This window comes from Pseudorasbora parva, chromosome 2 (assembly GCF_024679245.1).
Source record: "Pseudorasbora parva isolate DD20220531a chromosome 2, ASM2467924v1, whole genome shotgun sequence".
Lineage (NCBI taxonomy): Eukaryota > Metazoa > Chordata > Actinopteri > Cypriniformes > Gobionidae > Pseudorasbora > Pseudorasbora parva.
This window is the reverse complement of record NC_090173.1, coordinates 37,823,853-37,842,282: the sequence shown is the minus strand read 5'-3', so window position 1 is coordinate 37,842,282 and position 18,430 is coordinate 37,823,853. Positions and strand designations below refer to the sequence as shown.

The 18,430-nt window shown below is 36.9% G+C and overlaps 1 protein-coding gene across 6 annotated transcripts in view; it reads right to left on the bottom strand.

Annotated features, from left to right (window-relative positions):
- asic2 (acid-sensing (proton-gated) ion channel 2) overlaps nt 1–18,430 on the bottom strand; it is a 468,092-nt gene that overhangs the window by 46,635 nt on the left and 403,027 nt on the right. For all 6 annotated transcript variants that reach the window (XM_067419151.1, XM_067419141.1, XM_067419132.1 and 3 more), the window contains one exon: nt 4,980–5,130. In XM_067419151.1, the coding sequence (XP_067275252.1) occupies nt 4,980–5,130 (151 nt within the window). The remainder of the gene's footprint in view (nt 1–4,979; nt 5,131–18,430) is intronic.

The following is an 18,430-nucleotide window of genomic DNA, read 5'->3' as shown; positions in this document are numbered from 1 at the left end:
ATATTTATCATTTAATCAAGACAGAAAGGTCAAATTTTAGCAAGACAAAAGTTTTGTCGCCTATACAGAAATTGAACAAATTTACTGCAAATACAAAAATATGTCAGCAAATTAAGTTGTGGTGCTGTGAGATCCAAATTTAATATCTTGTATGACTTCCATGAGCTTGAAGGACTGCATCCATGCGGTTTGGCAAGGATTCATACAATTTATTGATGAAGTCATCAGGAATAGCTAAGAAAGCAGTCTTGCATGCCTCCCAGAGTTCATCAATATTCTTTGGTTTTGTCTTCCATGCATCCTCTTTCATCCTACCCAACATATGCTCAATGATGTTCATGTCTGGTGACTGGGCTGGCCAATCCTGGAGCATCTTGATCTTCTTCGCCTTGAGGAACTTTGATGTGGAGATGGAAGTATGCGATGGAGCACCGTCCTGCTGCAGAATTTGGCCTCTTTTATGGTTGGAAATATAAGAGGTAGCTAAGATTTCTTGGTATTTTAGACTATTGATGTTGCCTTCCACCCTGCAGATCTCTCGCACAACCCCATACTGGATGTAACCCCAAACCATGATTTTTCTGCCACTAAACTTCACTGTTTTCTGGGTGAATCTCGGATCCATTCGGGCACCAGTAGGTCTCCTGCAATATTTGCGGCGACTGTGGTGTAATTCAACAGAAGATTCATCTGAAAAATCCACCTTCTGCCACTTTTCCAGCGTCCACCCTTTTAGCAGGCTGTGGGCCTTGGCAAATGCCACACGGTTTTTCAATTGTCTTTTGTTTAGTGCTGGCTTCTGGGCACTGATTCGACCATGGAGGCCATTTCGAGACAGAATCCGACAAACTGTTCTGGTTGACACAGGGACTTCAGGTGACCAGGTCTCGTGGAGCTCTGCTGCAGTGGAAAATGGGGCTGGCCTTGGATTTTCGAGCCAACAAACGGTCCTCTCGAGCAGTTGTCTTGCGGGGTCTGCCTGACCTGGGCTTGTCAAAAACGTCTCCAGTCTCTTCAAATCTTTTTTTTTATCCTCTGTACTTGACGCTGAGACACATTGAAGGTGTCTGCCACATCAGCAGTGGATCTGGTCTTCAGCCTCTTGATAATCAAAACTTTAGTCTCAGGGTGAATCTTAGGCATGTTTGCAGAGGTCTAGTTGCAGTTGATATGAAGGTCTAGTGTACTGGGGTTCTTTTTATACACACTTGAGACCTAACTGATCCATTATTAGAAACAGGTGAAGCTCATATGACAAGGTGACAACACTTATGTCTTTGCAAAAATTGACTCAATGGGCTTTACCAAGCTGTGAATATTAGAATACTTTTTGAAAGTTTAGTTTTTCACTGAAACATTATCACAAAAGCTGGTGGGATTAAAATGAGCCATTTCTTGTAAAAAAAAAATCTTGATTAGAAATATATTTCAGCGGCACTTTAGGTCAATTTGTACACAAGCGACAAGACTTTTGTCAGGGACTGTATTTTTCACACAATTTACTTATCTGAACAGCGCTGTTTTCTCTGTCCTAAAAAAGGCCTGATGATTTCCTTGTTCTATGAAGTCCCTCCTTCAGAAATACATAACGAGTTCTGATTGGGCCAGCGCTTCCCGTGTTGTGATTCGAAAGCAGCTTAGCGCACGTTGCCCAGAAAGGTCCCGCCTCTTACCATAACGGGGAGATGTAAGCGCTGAATGCGCACTCTTCTCCATGTGGGAGAGCAACAAAACCACACCCCCTATTTTGTGTGTTCTAGTAACAAACGGTTCTAGTGATGTCATTTCTGAAGGAAGTGCAGGGGTGTAGTCCAAACCGCCCGTTCGCTGTAGGCTTTGAAAGGGAACTTCTATTAAATTAAATATCTATGACTTTGAGCTTTATAATTTTACAGGTATTATTTATGCTCTAACAGCAACATTACACACTAACTAAAGTTTAAAAGATGGAACCGCGAAGAACGGGACCTTTAATGTTTTGTTATGTTGGTATTCAAAAGTTTGTGTTATGTTAGTGTTTTTGGCGATTACCATTGTGGTGAAGTGTAGAGGGTTGAGGACAATTAACAATTAAAGCTGTTTTAATAATAAAAAAAACACTACACTGGGCATGCAATGAATGTGCCAAAACCATCTTCTGGTTAGTCAATAACATCTTGTAAAAGATTTGGTAAATGTTGTAAAAATAGCATTACACTAAATACAAATAATCAATTGAACTGGATTACTTGTTTTGGGTTGTTTATATTAATTTTAGAATAATTAAACTTAATAGTTATGGACAAAATGATTTAACTAAATGGCACTGAATTAACCTTGTGTAAAATACTTTAAGTTTACTGAAATAAACTATTTGAATTAAATTCAACAAAACCCAATTATGTGGAACCTTTTGATATAAAAAATTAAGTAAATCCAATGTATAATTTTTTCTTTCTTCTCAAACCATATGATAGCTTTGCATGAGGAATTGACTAAATCATTATTCACTGAACGATTCAAATCTGAATTTCCATCCACCTATTTTTTTGCACATTTTGGGATATCAGTCGCACAATTACATTGCGATAGCCTGGATGCCAGCCGAACTTAGCCCCGCCCACAAAATGTTTAGGTCGGGCAATTCGGTCTGGCCTTGCTCCATAGAGGAGTGATTATCCCCGAACAGAAACTGTTCGGACCAATGAAATCATCAGAGCGGGCTTTAGACGATGACGGACAGATGATAAACAGTAACGTAATCAACCACGTCATCAAAGGGGCTTGGATTAGATTTGTTTGAATCCTAAACGGAGAGCTTGTTTGTATCTGCATTCACCATCACAATATCTCTCAGAAATGATGATCATATTGGGTAAGAACTCTGTGTATCATTAAATTATTTTACAACACTGGCAAAGATTGTGTATTCCAGCCTGATTTCAGCGCGTGTGCAGACAGGGTTGCCAAGTTTTTACAACAAAACGCGGCAACTACTAGGGGGGTTCTCCGGTGAAAAAAATGGCATTTGGGGGGTAAAATGTGTTATTTTGGCAAGGTTGCCCTGCTAAAATTCGCACTCCAGAGTCTATATATCACATAATAGTCGCTTCAACCCGCAGACATAGAAAAGAACCCGCGGAAAAAACGTGGAATTGGCATCACAGTGCAGTTGAGCTCTGTTGACATTTGACAAGTAACATTATGCGTCCCTTGGTTGCTCTGATTGGTTGTAGGTCTTTCCAATTGATGTCTTTCCTAGTTCGGTTGAAACACACCTCATAATCACAGCCCAATGGAGCAGTTTCAGACTCATATTTTGACTAGAATTGAGTATGACCACGTCAGGCTAACATTGCGATAGCTGCTGGATGGAAACGGCAAGATAAAAAAATTGCTCAACTGATTAAGATAAATTATTTATTAAATAACAAAGCATGAGCACAAACTAAGAAAACACATTTACCGAATAAATTCCTCAATGCAAATCAGAAAAGTCATGTGACTTAACTGGACAAACAGCGGACCAATTTTGCTGCAAAACATCTGAAATGCCTGAACAAAGTCTGTTGTCGAAGGTTCCGTATAGTTACCTGGCAGAACTGTCTTACACAACTGTGTTCCTAAACAGCAGGCATCCGTGATGCGTTTACTGTGTTTTGTCTGTGTGCTTTGAGGTGCAAGTAATTTATCATATAAGAAAATTATTATAAGTGGCTTCTCCTACTGCAGCAGCTTCCATTTTTCTAATTGAGCAGCAATTTGTCAAGAAGTGACGATTTTGTTCCCTTCAGCTCACTGGATGGAAATTTGTATTTGCAAATGTTTCATGCGATATTCCCATTTTGAGCATAATTTAAATCCACAAATTTAGATGGAAACATAATGACACACATGAATAAGAGCAGTGAAGTGCACTGAGCACACTGGACACCAAGGAGAAAAGAGGAGGAGCACAGAAACTCAATATTCACTCATACCAAGGGACTCTGCCCTGATCTGATCTGAATTTTAAAAGATATATTGTCCATATCCTTCACAGCTATGAGAATGAAAAGTACATTTAAAGGATTTATCTATAAGCCCCGAAGCAGTGATAAAGCCGTGGTACAAATTGTGCCATTGCTTAAAGGGCACTCTTTCAAAACAGCTGATGAAATGTATAGTCATTACGCTCTGATTCCTTTTGTTCATTGTTGGAAAAAGTATGTCGATAATTCTCAGAATAAATTTGAATTCAGCCTCAGCTAAACTTGTAACCTTTCAAATGCTAATGAATCTTTTGCTGGGAATTCTCAGTGCCGCTCTCTTAATCCTAAATGCTTTCATCTCCTTTGAAATTTCCTACACACTACAAGGGAAGCTGTGCTTTGCTTGGGTGTCACAAAGCTAATCAAAAAAGTGAAGTTTTTGTGTACTACTGTTCAGAGAAGAGTAGCCGCATCAGATCAGTTCAACAGGATGCAAGCACTTCTATTTGATAATGAATCCCACTGGATTTGTCTGCACCATTACAACATCACAGCTGTTGTTCAAGGTGTGTGTCAAATATTCACTGTGTCCCTAGGGATGGAAACACACTGAAAGTGCTGACAAAATCTTGCCTTAATCAGACACCTGTAAGGCAATCTTAAGAGTTTCTCCTGCAAATGAGAAGAGATGTTTAACAAGGGCGAGCTCTGGGAAAGCTCAAGTGTACATTGTGTGATCAGGGCTGTCTGCGGGTGTGTGTATGTGTTTGTGTGCTTGTTTTTCTGAAATATCAGGACACAAATGTGTATAATGACATGGGTATGACAAAGGTATTACAAGGAGTGGTTGAAATATGAGGACATTACCCATGTCCCCACTTTCAAAAGGCTTATCATACAGAATGAGGTTTTTTGAGAAAGTAAATCATGTTTCCTGTGATGGGTAGGTTTAGGGGTAGGAGGCAGTGTAGGGGATAGAAAATATGGTTATGCCTATGGCATTTCACAAAAACAAACGTGTGTGTGTACCTGTTTCTCCCCACACAGGCAGGTATTCATCTTGCTGGATGTCCAACATGATTTCCAGGCCGTTGCCTGTGCCTCCTTTCATTGTAGTCCTTAAAGTCTTCCCCTCCTCAGCAGCGTTAAACATGTAACACTTCCCGTAACGTGTAAACACCTGGAAAGGGGGAGAGTGAGTGAGAGAGAGAGAGAGAGAGAGAGAGAGAGAGAGAGAGAGAGAGAGAGAGATTACTTTTTTTAATTCATTCATTCGTATCATGCTGTTGATAACCATAGACAATAATATGTCATTTTGCATGTGTATAAATACTATGAAATGCATGAAAGCTTTGCAAGAAAATTGGCCAGAGAGTTTAAACCATGAATGTGAAGCTTGTATACTTTTTAAACGTACATGAATAATTTAGTATCAAAAATAGGCATTTATTGAGCTTTAAAGCTGTCTGAATCATCCTCCTGAGATGGGAATACTCTCTAGGTGGATGAACTTCTGGCTATAAGATATTGATGCAATTCCTGTGGGCGGAATTTGCAGAATGCATGCAGCTCCACATAAACAGTGGTTTACATTTCACATACAATATTTACACTGTGTCCTTAATGTGCCCTCCTGGTATTCCTCACACAGATACCAATCTAAGAGGATTTACTCATTCAAAATATATAACCCATAACTATAATTAATATATTGGGCTAGTTGTCACAAGTGTCAGTAATTATCAAGGTTTGAGTGTGTTCAATTGATATTTTTGACGTTTGAAAACGTTTGACGTTTGCATATCGTTTGCAAATAGTATTTGCAGTGCTGCAAATTATAGGCTTCAATATTCACAGGCCGTATAGACTGCCATTAGTATTGTATGCAGCATAATGTGTTTCCCTGTGGTAATTGGCAGTATGCCACAGATGCAGTACAAAGAAATTTGTTTGAAATAACCCACAATGTTCCTTTAGAATTCTACCGAAAAAGGTCAATTGTATTATACTGTGTCATGCACTCATCCTTATGTTGTTCCTAACCTTAATATCTTGCTTTCTTTTTGTTTCTTCTTTTTTTTCTTTTAATTTTGAAGACTGTGCTGGCTGCTTTTTTGTTTTCATGCAGTTAAAATGAATGGAGAACTGTCATGCTTTCAAAAGGATCCAAAAGCACCATAAAAGTATTATAAAAGTGTTCCAGGCAATTATATTCTTATGAAGTCATGTCATGATAGCTTTGTGTAAGGAGCAGTCTTAAATCTAAGTCATTAATGACTTAAAGCTTCCCCTCCTGTCAAGAAACAGATTAGACTGACTTAACTAATAAATAATCTTTCAGACTGACTTTGATTTACATGAAATATCAAGTTCAAAAAAAAAAAAAAAAAAAAAAAACAATTTGGAGATACTTCTTTCATGGCCTTGCTTAAATGTGTAAAATCAGAGCTAGGTAGGATGTAGATTTAAAGAAAATCAGTAAAAAAAAAAATCTGCTCTACAGAAAGTATTTTACAAAGCTGTCATGTGGCTTCAGAAGACTTGGAATATTGTGCACAGGTCATGTAGACTGCTTTCAGAATGCTTTAATGCTGCCTCTTAGTCATTTTAGAAGCTTGAAAGCTTTAGTCCCTATGCATTATAACTGCAAGAGCAACATTATCCTTTTGCATCCTGCAGAAGAAAGAAAGTCTACAGGTTTGGAACGACACTGTGAATTTTTGGTAGATGATCTACTCCTTTAACATCATTCAGCTACAAACCATTTGTAAAATGGGGTTTCAGACTTGCTACATTTCTTGTCTGGTTTGTTTAAGGAACAGGATTAGATGTGTGCAACATCTTTATCTTAAGATATGCCTTCTGGCTCACACTTAGGTTATTAGAGAAAATAATGCAAGTCTGCGAGAAGAATAGATAACATCTGATTCCAGGATGCAAAGTGCATCTCTCCGTTACCCTTCAGAGCCCTTCCACATTATAGCCCTTGAGAAAAGAGTGATAGAACAAACCCAATGTTCCCCATTCAGCAGACATGGAAGAGAAAGGACGGAGGGTTGGGTGCATTAGCATTCATTTGCCAAAGGAGTTTTTTTTTTTTTTTTTTAAACAGCAGACTGAGCAGAGACAAATACAGCCATTTCAGAGTAATGAGGTGAAAAGAGAACCCCACCTTACAAAACCCAACACCTATATCCCTTTCTATCTTTCTTTCTTTCTTTCTTTCTGCTTTGAGCTATAATTTGTGACTAATTTGATAGCAAGATGACATATAATTAAGAATAGAGATGGTGTACTAGATCTCTATCAGAGCAGCAATCTTTCCTCAAATATAAGCGTGAAGCTGTTTTGGGAAAGCTGCTTTGAAAGCGTAAGTCTTGCCAAAGACTTGTATGGAGAACGCTGCCCACCTGATCTAAGATCTGCAAAAGAGCTGCTTCATGTCTAGTAGGAGCTTGATGGATGGATGAATGATTGAGAAGGTTTCTCCTTACAGCATGTCTGTATACACACAGAGACTCCAAGATAAATCACCATAGCTTGCAGCTGCCAGACCACAGCCCACAAAATCGACATGAATATTCAGTCTCATCCTTCATGCCTGAGCTAGCGCTATAGCAGGAATCACCCGTCAAAGTGAGAGAGAGAGAGAGAGAGAGAGAGAGAGAGAGAGAGAGAGAGAGAGAGAGAGAGAGAGAGAGAGAGAGAGAGAGAGAGAGAGAGAGAGAGAGAGAGAGAGAGAGAGAGAGAGAGAGAGAGAGAGAGAGAGAGAGAGAGAGAGAGAGAGAGATACAATCTCTCAAAAAGAGAGTTAGGATTGAGGGAAATGAATGTTCAAGACACAGTAGGCCACATAGTCCTCATTTCCCGCAATGACTGACAGCTTCAGTTCTTTTTCTTGCTCTCTGTTTCAAACTCAGTTTAATTTTAACTGACACGACAAACAGCAGAGAGAATTTACCCTTAAGATAGCTTGCAGGCTTATTAAATAGGGATATAGCCCCAGCAACTTAAAGCTGTCTTTCCTCATAAAACCAAAGGTGTCTCTTTGGAACCAGACCCTGTAGGATTTAAACCATATGGCTTTGACAGTGAGCTAATGAGGAAACAATTGAATCCAAATAACTTAAAACAACCTAAACAAAAGATGCAATACTAATCGCAGTCAAATACAAAATTAGGGTTCAGCAGGAGTTAGCAGAAGCTATCCAAGAACAAACTCTCACAGAAAACTGAGATAAAGCACAATAAACATCACCCTTTAAAACAGACAATAAGCCATTATGACCGCTGTTGTTTGGAATAAAGGCACGCTGTCTTTGCCACTTAGCGACTAGCGCGTCAACATTCAGAATCATTGTAAACATGCCAATAGTAATTTGCTATTATTGACCAAGGATGTTTCTCTGAACTAAGAGCAAACAGAAAAACATTTGTGAAGGCTGAAGAGATTAGCACACACATTAAATACTTTCTTAATAGCCTTTAAAACTCATCATTAAACCAATTTAGCCAAGTAATGAAACTCAAAAAGGCTCCATTTTCACTTTCCAAAGAAATGAAATCTTCCATTAGTTCCTGAAGTTTGGTGCTTTCATGTCAAGATTGGTCAACCTCTGTTACCTCGAGGTCAGCAAGTTACCGTTAAAACACAGGACATGAAATAAAACATACACACTCACTTTCAATTAACTTGCAAGCTCATAACAATGCTACATTTGTGACATCTTCAGAAGTGCATTTGAGATGTGAATGTTTATGTATAAGCGTCCATGTGAGTAAAATCAAGCTCATTAGCTGGATTGTACGCTTCCGTGAATAAGAGAGAGAGAAAAAAAAAATTCTCATTAAACATTCGAAGAAACAAAGCGGTTTGAGTGTTCTAGAACAAAATGGCGTGACCTGGTTTGAATGATGTCCATTGCTTTTAATGACACAGGCAGAGGCGTTATTGACAGAGACTCTTGTGTGATAGCTGTAGGCTAGAGAAGCTTGACTGTGGCAGGGCTCTTTTGTGCCATCTCTGACAGGTGAATGCGTGCCAGGTCGACTATAAAAATATGAGGAATGCATTATGATAATCATATTTAGGGAAAGCAGTAGGAGATAAAGCACAACTTGATGTTCACAAAAGGTCACACTGATTTACATCGAGCTCACTCAAGGTTTTGATTAAGAATATAGATGTATGAATAAATCAGGTTCATCTGAATATTTATGGGGTCCATGATTAGATGCTATTTGGAGTGGCCTGAACCGTCCACGTTATGAACGCAACCCCTTGGAGCTGATCACCTCGTTTTCACTGCTTTGATTTTTTATTTACTGACCGATCATATAGTATGCAGATCATGTCTCTGACTGACAGGATATTAATCACTGAAACTGCAAAAACAAAGACTATACCCCAGGGGTCTTAATATCACAGAGTAAAATGTGCTCTTTTCTGCAAATGTTCACACTCAAGTCATCCTCAAATTTGGAGAAGTTTCACCTGGTGTGCCAGGAGCATTATGTTTTTGCCTTTTTCTATCTGAAGACCTGGAAGTGCTCTACGATGTCTCTGAGTCTTATCAGTCACCGGCCTGGTGGGTTTTTTGCTCCCTTGTCGCCCACAACGTGGATTATCTTCTTCAGACATGGATGCCATCGTTTTCTCATTTCATTCAGTCTCCAGGCCCTCCTCCACTCTTTTATCCCCCTCTATGTGTGTTTATCTCTGAAGTAGCTTTTGCACCAAGAAGTGTCTGTTATGTTTGCATAGGATGAAATCTCAGTTTATGTTATTGCCAGAGATTAGAAATAAAGAACAAATGTAAAACTTATTTTTAGATTAAATAAAAAAATAAAATAAAAAAGCATATTGCCAGGGTTTTTTTTCCACTTAACAAAAAACACAAGTAGGCCTATCTCAAATGCAGCTTGTTGTATTGTAGTTTTGAAACTTTCCAAACAAAACACAATAATTTCAAAATCAGCTTGTCTATTTTAATATCTGTACTTTGTATATCGTTTAACAACATCAGGATTGGCATTTTCAGATAGGTCTTTGTTTTACTGTTCAAACATGTGAAACACAGAAAAATTACTTTAAATAAATATATTAATCTTAATTATATAAATTGTTCATCTTAATCTACAAATAAATAGGTAATTGTTACAATGATGGCAGATTTTAATTAATGACAACCTGATATTTTTAATTTGTTAAGGGATTTACTTAAAATAAAAGCAAACAAATTCAACTCAACTAAAAAAAAGTCATACAACTGCAAACTTTTGTCTTTTTTTAAAGTTCTACCTTGCTTTTTGTTTTACATGTTGTTCAGAGAAGAGTCCTTGGCTGTTGAGTAGATCTTTGAGTGAAAGAGAAGTGAGTCCAGGCGCATTATATCTTCACTCTGGACAGCGAGTGCCAGTGCCTTGCGGCTAATGGCATAATGCCATGATATTTTTGACAGTCTGCCACCAAAACCTGTTTGGCCTCATGGTTCCACACAGTCAATCAAACCATCACAAAATCAATGACACTCTGACATTTTTATGACATCATCGCTTCTGATCATTGTGACTTTCTTTCTTCTGTGGAACATGAGAGGATATTTTGAGAAATCAATGAGTCACTGGGCACTAAAACTGGTTACCAAAATTCTTCACAGAAAAAAAAGTCACACAAGGTTTGGAACGACATCAGGGTGAGTAAATGATAACAGAATTTTCCTTTTTGTGTGAACTATCCCTTTAAATTGCTACGGCAATGACACCACCACAACAGTCATCATGTTGAAAGCTGTCAGCTGTTCCCTATCTCAGAACTTCAGTGAGAAGAATGTATAACTTTTAGCCATCAACGAAAATTACAGAGAGCAAATATCTCAAAATACCACCTCTTTCTCCCACATAATATAATAAAAAAGGCTAAGTAGGAAACCTGTTTTCTGATTACCATGGTAATTGTACCAGACCATATTTCCACTATTATGACATAAGCAGGTGATACAACACTTATCTCCTCAGACGAATTCCCATTCCACCCCAGCAGCTTGCCGGCGGATCGAGCAATGATGGGAAAATTTAAATCAGGAGCGTTAAGAACCAGTTAAGCACTTTTATCAAAGCCAAAGAAGACTGAAGCATTCTGACCACCTTTATCGTGATGTGGTCCTGTTTTTGTTCTCCTAAATCGATTTTCATTCTGCAGTGGATTGTCACAGGATGGAAAGGAGGGGGTATGGGCAGGGTGTTTACTGGCAGTTATGTTTATAAAAATCTGTAGAGTTGCAGGGTGAGCACTTTGCTTCACGGAGCATTAACTGTGATGGGGTAAATAATTCATAATACATACCACTGATGAAACGGGTACACAACGGACACACAAATTCACACGGTCATATGCAGGCAGCGTCAAAGCAGGATTAGTTAAACTTCATCTTTACATCCAATTAAACAAAGAACTTAACTGGACATGCAACATTACACAAATTTATTTTTTATCACCCCTGTCATAAATGTTATTGCAGTTATATGTGCTTGACTAGCGCAAATTAAAGGTCGGAAAAAGGAAATATATGAACAGATTATTCTAGACGATAAAGAAGAAAGTGATATGTCGACAGAGAAATAATCCTTTTAACATGAATTATTTTTGTTTATTTTTCTGCATTCAGTGTAATTCCAGTGTCCATGTGGATTCATCCACAGATAATTTACTCTCTGCCACTCATTTGCTATAGTCTGCATTCATTTATTTGCTTATTTTATCTACTTCAAGCAACTCAAATGTTACATTTCTGTCCATCTTTCCTAGTTCAACTAGCACATGTTCAGCTGACACCTCAAAAACAGCCTATTTGAACAGAGTTGATTAAAATATTATAATGCTATACTTTAAAGGCATCATAAGATGTCACTCAGTAGTCATTATGAGTCAGAGATCCTTGTTTTGTTCCAAATCTTTCTGAGCTGCCTACGAAAGCAGTATTTTAGGCTTAATAGGCACACTCCAGACACAAAGACTGGTTCAAAAGGTTGACAGCATAATGATGTAGTCTCCTAAACCTTGTTTTTGTCAAATTCTAGGTCAGCAATCAGCATTGCAATGTATGTATCCTTCAAAGATGGCAATCCCATAGAAAAAAGGCATTCTATGTAATGTATTGGTTTTGAGAAAGTAGCCTTCAGCAATATACTGTGAATTAAAGGCACACAAAGTTGACACTCAAAGGCTGTGTCCCAAATCACACACATTCACTATTCCCTGTTTAATAATTCAGTCCAAAGTGATCTCATTAGAATACGTGTCTATTTCTACGTAAAGTGTGGTTCTACCACACGTACATTTACTTTTTCATACACACTATAACGTTAAATATTGATTTATTGACAGCAACTTAAAATATTTTCGTACCCGTAGCAGCTCCCAATCTTGGCATTAATGTGTTGATTCTGCTGTATTTAATTATCATATCAGTTACATGTTTTCAGCATTCACATTTATTAAATGCAGTTTACTCATCTACTTACTATAATATTCCTCCTATGCAGCTAATGACAATAGAATCATTCAATACACCAAAACACAACACAAGTTCACAAAGACATCAATTGTATTTGTTTGGTGTAATCCAAATCTTTACCCATATTTAGCCCTTTATCCAGCAATCTACATCTCCATTCTAAGAAGTGACTGTGTAAACATCATATCCCACGCTTGACTTAAAAATTGCGCATTCAAGAAGTGTTATGACATATTTTACGGCAGTGGTATTGAATGCTCATTTGCTCTTGCCTGCTTCGTCACAGGTTGCGACATGTCATGTTTTAATCAATGTACATTTGAAATGGGAAATGTGCGCCAATTCTATTCTGTACCTCAAACAAAACTAGGTAGGTGTAGGATTAGCGGCACAAAATATAATTTTAATTATGCTCAGGGGATCTTACATTTGTCTGTAAAATGGTAAAAGGGAAATTATACAAATATCTTTATGACATGAAAGATTTGTAAATATTTTACACTTTTTTTTAGCTGTACAAATTTAATAATACTAATTTTAAATGTCATCAACACGTCCATATTTTAAGTCTCAGCACCAATCCAAACATACAAAAACATGTTTAGTGTCTTTGAAAGTTACATATTAATGTATTAATGATGAGACCAGGCTCTCTAGTCCACTTGACAGTGTGAATGAAAACAAATGAGTAAATTCAGACACTGATGAACACCTACTGCTAACAAGCAGAATCACTGAAGGAAAGAGAAACAAGAACATAAAATAAAAAAGGAAACACAAGAACTTCAACTGACTTCCAGCCATATCTTAAATCAACTGAAGATAAAAGAAGACATTAAATCTCACAAAATAGCTTAACTTATTACTAACCAGACTAACTTTATTTTTTGTAAGGCATCTAGTTTTAGATGTTGAGTTTTAGATGTTGATTTCTTGTGTTTTAGTTTTGGTTTTCACTGACTTGTGCTACTTAATATTTTTCAGGATTTTATTTTTTCAGGATTATTTCATGAACATGGAGTTAAAACGAACACAATATACATGAAATATTTTTGGATTTAAAAAAAAAAAAGTATTTACTGTCACTTTAGATCATTCAACCTGGCTGAATAAAAGTATTAATTTCTTTGGAGGAAAAAAACTCTTCCTGAGTATCTCATGCAGAATGCTCTGTGTTATGGACAACAGTTGCTAGACAAATGCTAAATAATTATAATGAAATGTTGATTATAAATAAACTATATTTTGTGCAAAACTGACAACTATAATATGTAAAATAGTATATTGTATAGTAAGTATGTTAAATAGTTTCCTGATGTTTAGTGTAGTTATTGATAAACTCTTTAACTCTATATTTGTGTGCTGTGTATTTTGTGGTTATTGTTAGCCAAGCAGAAAGCTAGCTGCTATTTATATAGAGCATTCAAAACATGTCACAAGAGGTCCTTAGAAGGTAGCTGCTTATGAACATAGGCAGTAGTCTGTAAAGCAGCTCAATAGGTATTCGGCAGGCATGTAATCATTACAGCAGGAGCCCATGAAACGTCTAAACATTACAATGACATGACATCCAATGCCCTCAATAGAAGATTAATAGCCCATCTTGCATATTCTATTCTACAGTCTCTCACTCTCTGAGCCTCTTTTGGGTTATAAGATGGACCATCCTCTGTCAAAACACCATCATCTCCCTCATCTGCCCTTTCTCTACCTGTCTCCATCTCTTCCTCTCCATTTTTATGTGCAAAAGACATTTCAGCCCTGACACCACCCCCTCAGGTATGTTTCTATCCCAACTGTCAGTCACAGAGTGGCTGCCGTGGCAACAGGCTATGACCCTGATTTAGGCTCATCAATCACCATGCTAAGCCTGTGGCGTCATCTCTGTTATCCCAATCAAAGCCTGATCAAAAATTCCTCACACATACTTGTGCTCAAACAACGTAGCTACACAAGTGACATTAACATCGACCAAAATTGTTAAATTTAAGGGGTAATGGACCCCAAAACTAAACTGGATCCCATTGACTTTCATTGTATTAACAAGTGTTCCCCCCCAAAAAAATTTTTCTTTGGTGTTACACTGAAAAATAGAAGTCACACAGCTTTGCAACAATATGAGGGTAAGTCAATTATGACATGTATTTTGATTACATTATGAACTGTATTTTAAATGGCAAAAAATAAAAAGGGAACCAATAAATGTACCACAATAAATATAACCAACAATATACCAAAATTTTATATAGGATCAAAAACAAAGACGAATGCCAGATTTGAACTATACACCCTTCAGGGCAAAACAATTAACTAGAATGAATCATTCGCAATGCTACATGACAAAAGCGAGTGCGTTTGATTTTTGCATCACTTGTACGGCAGTAAATCTTAAATTTAAAATAGAAATGTAGAGTTTGGTAATGCAACACAACTACTTTATGGGAAACAAAATTAATATAACAGCGTTTAAAAATGTTGTTAGTGACACTAATCTCCAACGCTGATACACAAAAGGCAGTTCTTAAATTAGAAATAAACTGGAAGTAGCTCCTTTATCTGTCAAAGAAACGTCTGTGAGATGAAATTTGAAACATGATGCTGATACAAATAAAAAATAGGAAACACGAACAGGTTAGAGTTCCCCACCCATTCATGGAAGCCTAAACTAAAGATAGCAAAAGACAGCATGACAAGAAGCAAGTCAGCAGAGCTCAGGGATGGAGGGATTTGGGCTTGGCGGCGATGATCCAGGCTGTGAGTGTTAGAGGAAGATGTTGAACGAAAGGAAATGTTAAGCATGAAAGCCCAAGAGTCTAGCGAACATAAGCACAGGCATTTGAAGAGGCACTGCATGCATCTCTGATGAGTTGTTTTTGAGGGTCACTTCAGTTGAAGCTCACTAACTTGCCAAATCCTCACTGTTGTTATAGGCTCAAGTCGCTCAACTGTCTTTACTTATTTACTGGTGAAACCCCACTCCAACAAAGGCCATCCATCAAGTACCATGTTCTTCATTAGCTTCTAAAGAAGTGTTGCTGAGAACATCCTGATCTACAATGCAGTGTTTGCTGTGGAAAGTGTTCTCGCTAAACGTGGAAGATCCTGAACTGGATCTGGTCTTCATCCTTTCTGAAGTTCACACCAACCAAGTTTAAATAACGATGGTCAACTACTATCAGTCTTATGGAACTTTTGCCCCATTGCTCTTCTGGAAGAAAATTCAGAAACATCCAACATACTGTACACCCAATGGCTTATTAGGATGCTAGGCAACTGCCTGAGTGCTTTCTCCCCGTCTCCACCGGTTTGCGAGGTCGTGCACTGACAGTGAATGTTTTTAACCTTCCACCAGGCAATCATGTCTCCTCAGCAGTACAGTAATAACATAATGTGCACTACACAACACTGGTATACCTTAAAAGGGTTATTTGCGATTGAACTAACTTTAAAATTGACCTACACTGTAAAAAAAAAAAAAAATCAGGTCTCCAAATGAAAAGTTCTAGTGACTGATCACATCTAAATTTTTCAGTTGGCCGAATTGAAATTCTGTGAATTGGTGCAATTTAATTCACAGAAATTCAGTTCGGCCAACTGAAAAATGTAGATGTGATCAGTCACTTGAAAAGTTTCAAATGGAGACCTGATTTTTTTTTTAAACAGTGTAGGTCAATTTTAAAGTTAGTTCCTTTTTTTTTCTTCTTTTTTTTAATACAGTTTATAGGGAACACATATTCACCATTGATTATGACTTTTGCCTCAATAAACTCATAACGTACTGCTTATTAATAGTTAGTAAGGTAGTTTTTGTAGCATTTAAGTTTAGGTATTGGGTATTACGGGATGTAGAATAAGGCATTAATATGTGCTTTATAAGTACTAATAAATAGCCAATATCCAGTAATATGCAGGCTAATAAGCAACTAGTTAATATTTAATAACTGAACCTTAAAATAAAGTGTTACTGATATTTAATAAGATAGATAAAAATTCAAATAAAATAAGATAAATATTAGATTAAAAAGTAAAAAATGTAAACGAAGATTAGAAATGTTGCCTAATTTAAATTGAAGTACTAAAACTAGACATAAAATAGGTAAAGCTAAATAGGAAAAATATAACAACAAAAAAAAACTTCATAATAACTTATGAAGTTTTTCATAAGTTACCTTAATATATTAACTAGTAACGTAATACCCATTTACTAAGGATTTGTTTGATTATTTTATGATATGCTTTTTTTTAAGATAACTTACAACAAATTTGCAAATTGTTAGCATATTACTTAATCTTTTATGAACGTATAGTCATGATTTGTAAATGATTCGTTTATCATTATCATTATTAGTTTATTATTAATAACTTGTAAATGACTTTAGACTGTAAAGGAATTTAGAAAACATATATTAAATGTTAGCATATCAATTGATAATCATTTATGAATGTTTTGTAAATTATTAGTTCACCATTAACAAACCACTTATAAATGACTTACTGAATGTTATTATAAAGTATAAACAATTTTTTTTAATTGAAAATATAAAAATGAACACTTATTCAATATAAATACTATAAACGTATAAATGACACTGAACAAAACATTTTGTATTCAGCATTCTGGTCAATGTCTGCACATGCTTTGAGCTCTACTGAGACTATCTTGTTTATAGTAATCTTTAAGTTTTCTTTAAGTGTCGGAAGTCACTGAAAAAACGGTTTTCGTTCCATTCACTCAGCAGAATGACAATTGCTGCGTCCCAATTTGCCTATTTCTACTACATCCTAAAAGTATGTACTCTTTTTGTGAAGAAAATGTATGAGTGTGTAGCAGAAAAGTATGCAAGCTTCGGGACTACTTCGCCATCTTTAACGGACTCTGTCGCTTAGTTACGTGCATCCCGTCACCTTTTATCTGCCCTGTCAATCATCGTCAGATTCGTCACAGTTCAAATCCTCCACATTCAGTTTAACCTCCTACCTTATCGGAGAGAAATGTAGCCGCTCGTTGATCTGCCATGTGTGGGTCTTTGTGGGTCAGAGACTCTCCTCATGTGTTTGCAGTTTAAATATGATGATGCATTTAAAAGTTCACAATGCTAATGCAGGTGAAATATAATGTCGACAACACTGAATAAATATATTTTTGTCAGGTTAAATATTGATGGTTGGTCACTCAAACCCCTTTATCTAAACTTCTCTACTTAACCATCAAACGCGCACATCCGTCATGTTTGTAGTTTTTTAACGCGTTTGTAGTTCTAATCGAATCCCCGTCCAACTCGTAATGGGTTGTGGGCAATATCAGCCGTTAGAGTGCCCATCGATCCATACTTCGAATTCGGACCGGAAATAGTAAACTATCCGGGTATCTTTGGAATACTCTTTTCAACATACTACGATTTGGGACATACTAATTCTATTTTCGAATACTTTTAGGTAGATAGTATGCGAATTGGGACGCAAGGAATGACTATAACTTGATAACACAATGTCACAACATCTAACAGGTTGAAGACTGGAAAGTGTGATTTCCTTCAAACCCAGTTCTATAATGTACTTTTTTTCTCATCTACCACCATACATGTGGTAGATGAGAACATGTGGTAGATACCACAGTACATGTCTTCGATTTGTAAAATTGCAGAAAAATTCTCCAGTGAAGGCCACTTATGGCCAAAGGTGACCCATGGCTCCTTATCGCTTCTTGTAGTACCTAGGATATCTAAGTCCACTACAAGTAGAACTACTGTATTTAAGTACTAAAAGATGGTATCTGTACTTTACCAGAGTATAATTTTTTAATAATCTTCTACTTCCACTTTTACTTCAGTACATATTTTCGATAAGTTTAGTACTTTTACTCCAATATTTTTATTTTATTTTATTGTGCTGCATAGTTACTCGTTACAATTATAAAAATGCTACAAATCATTTCATTACAAACCCACATTACCACTGCCAGAA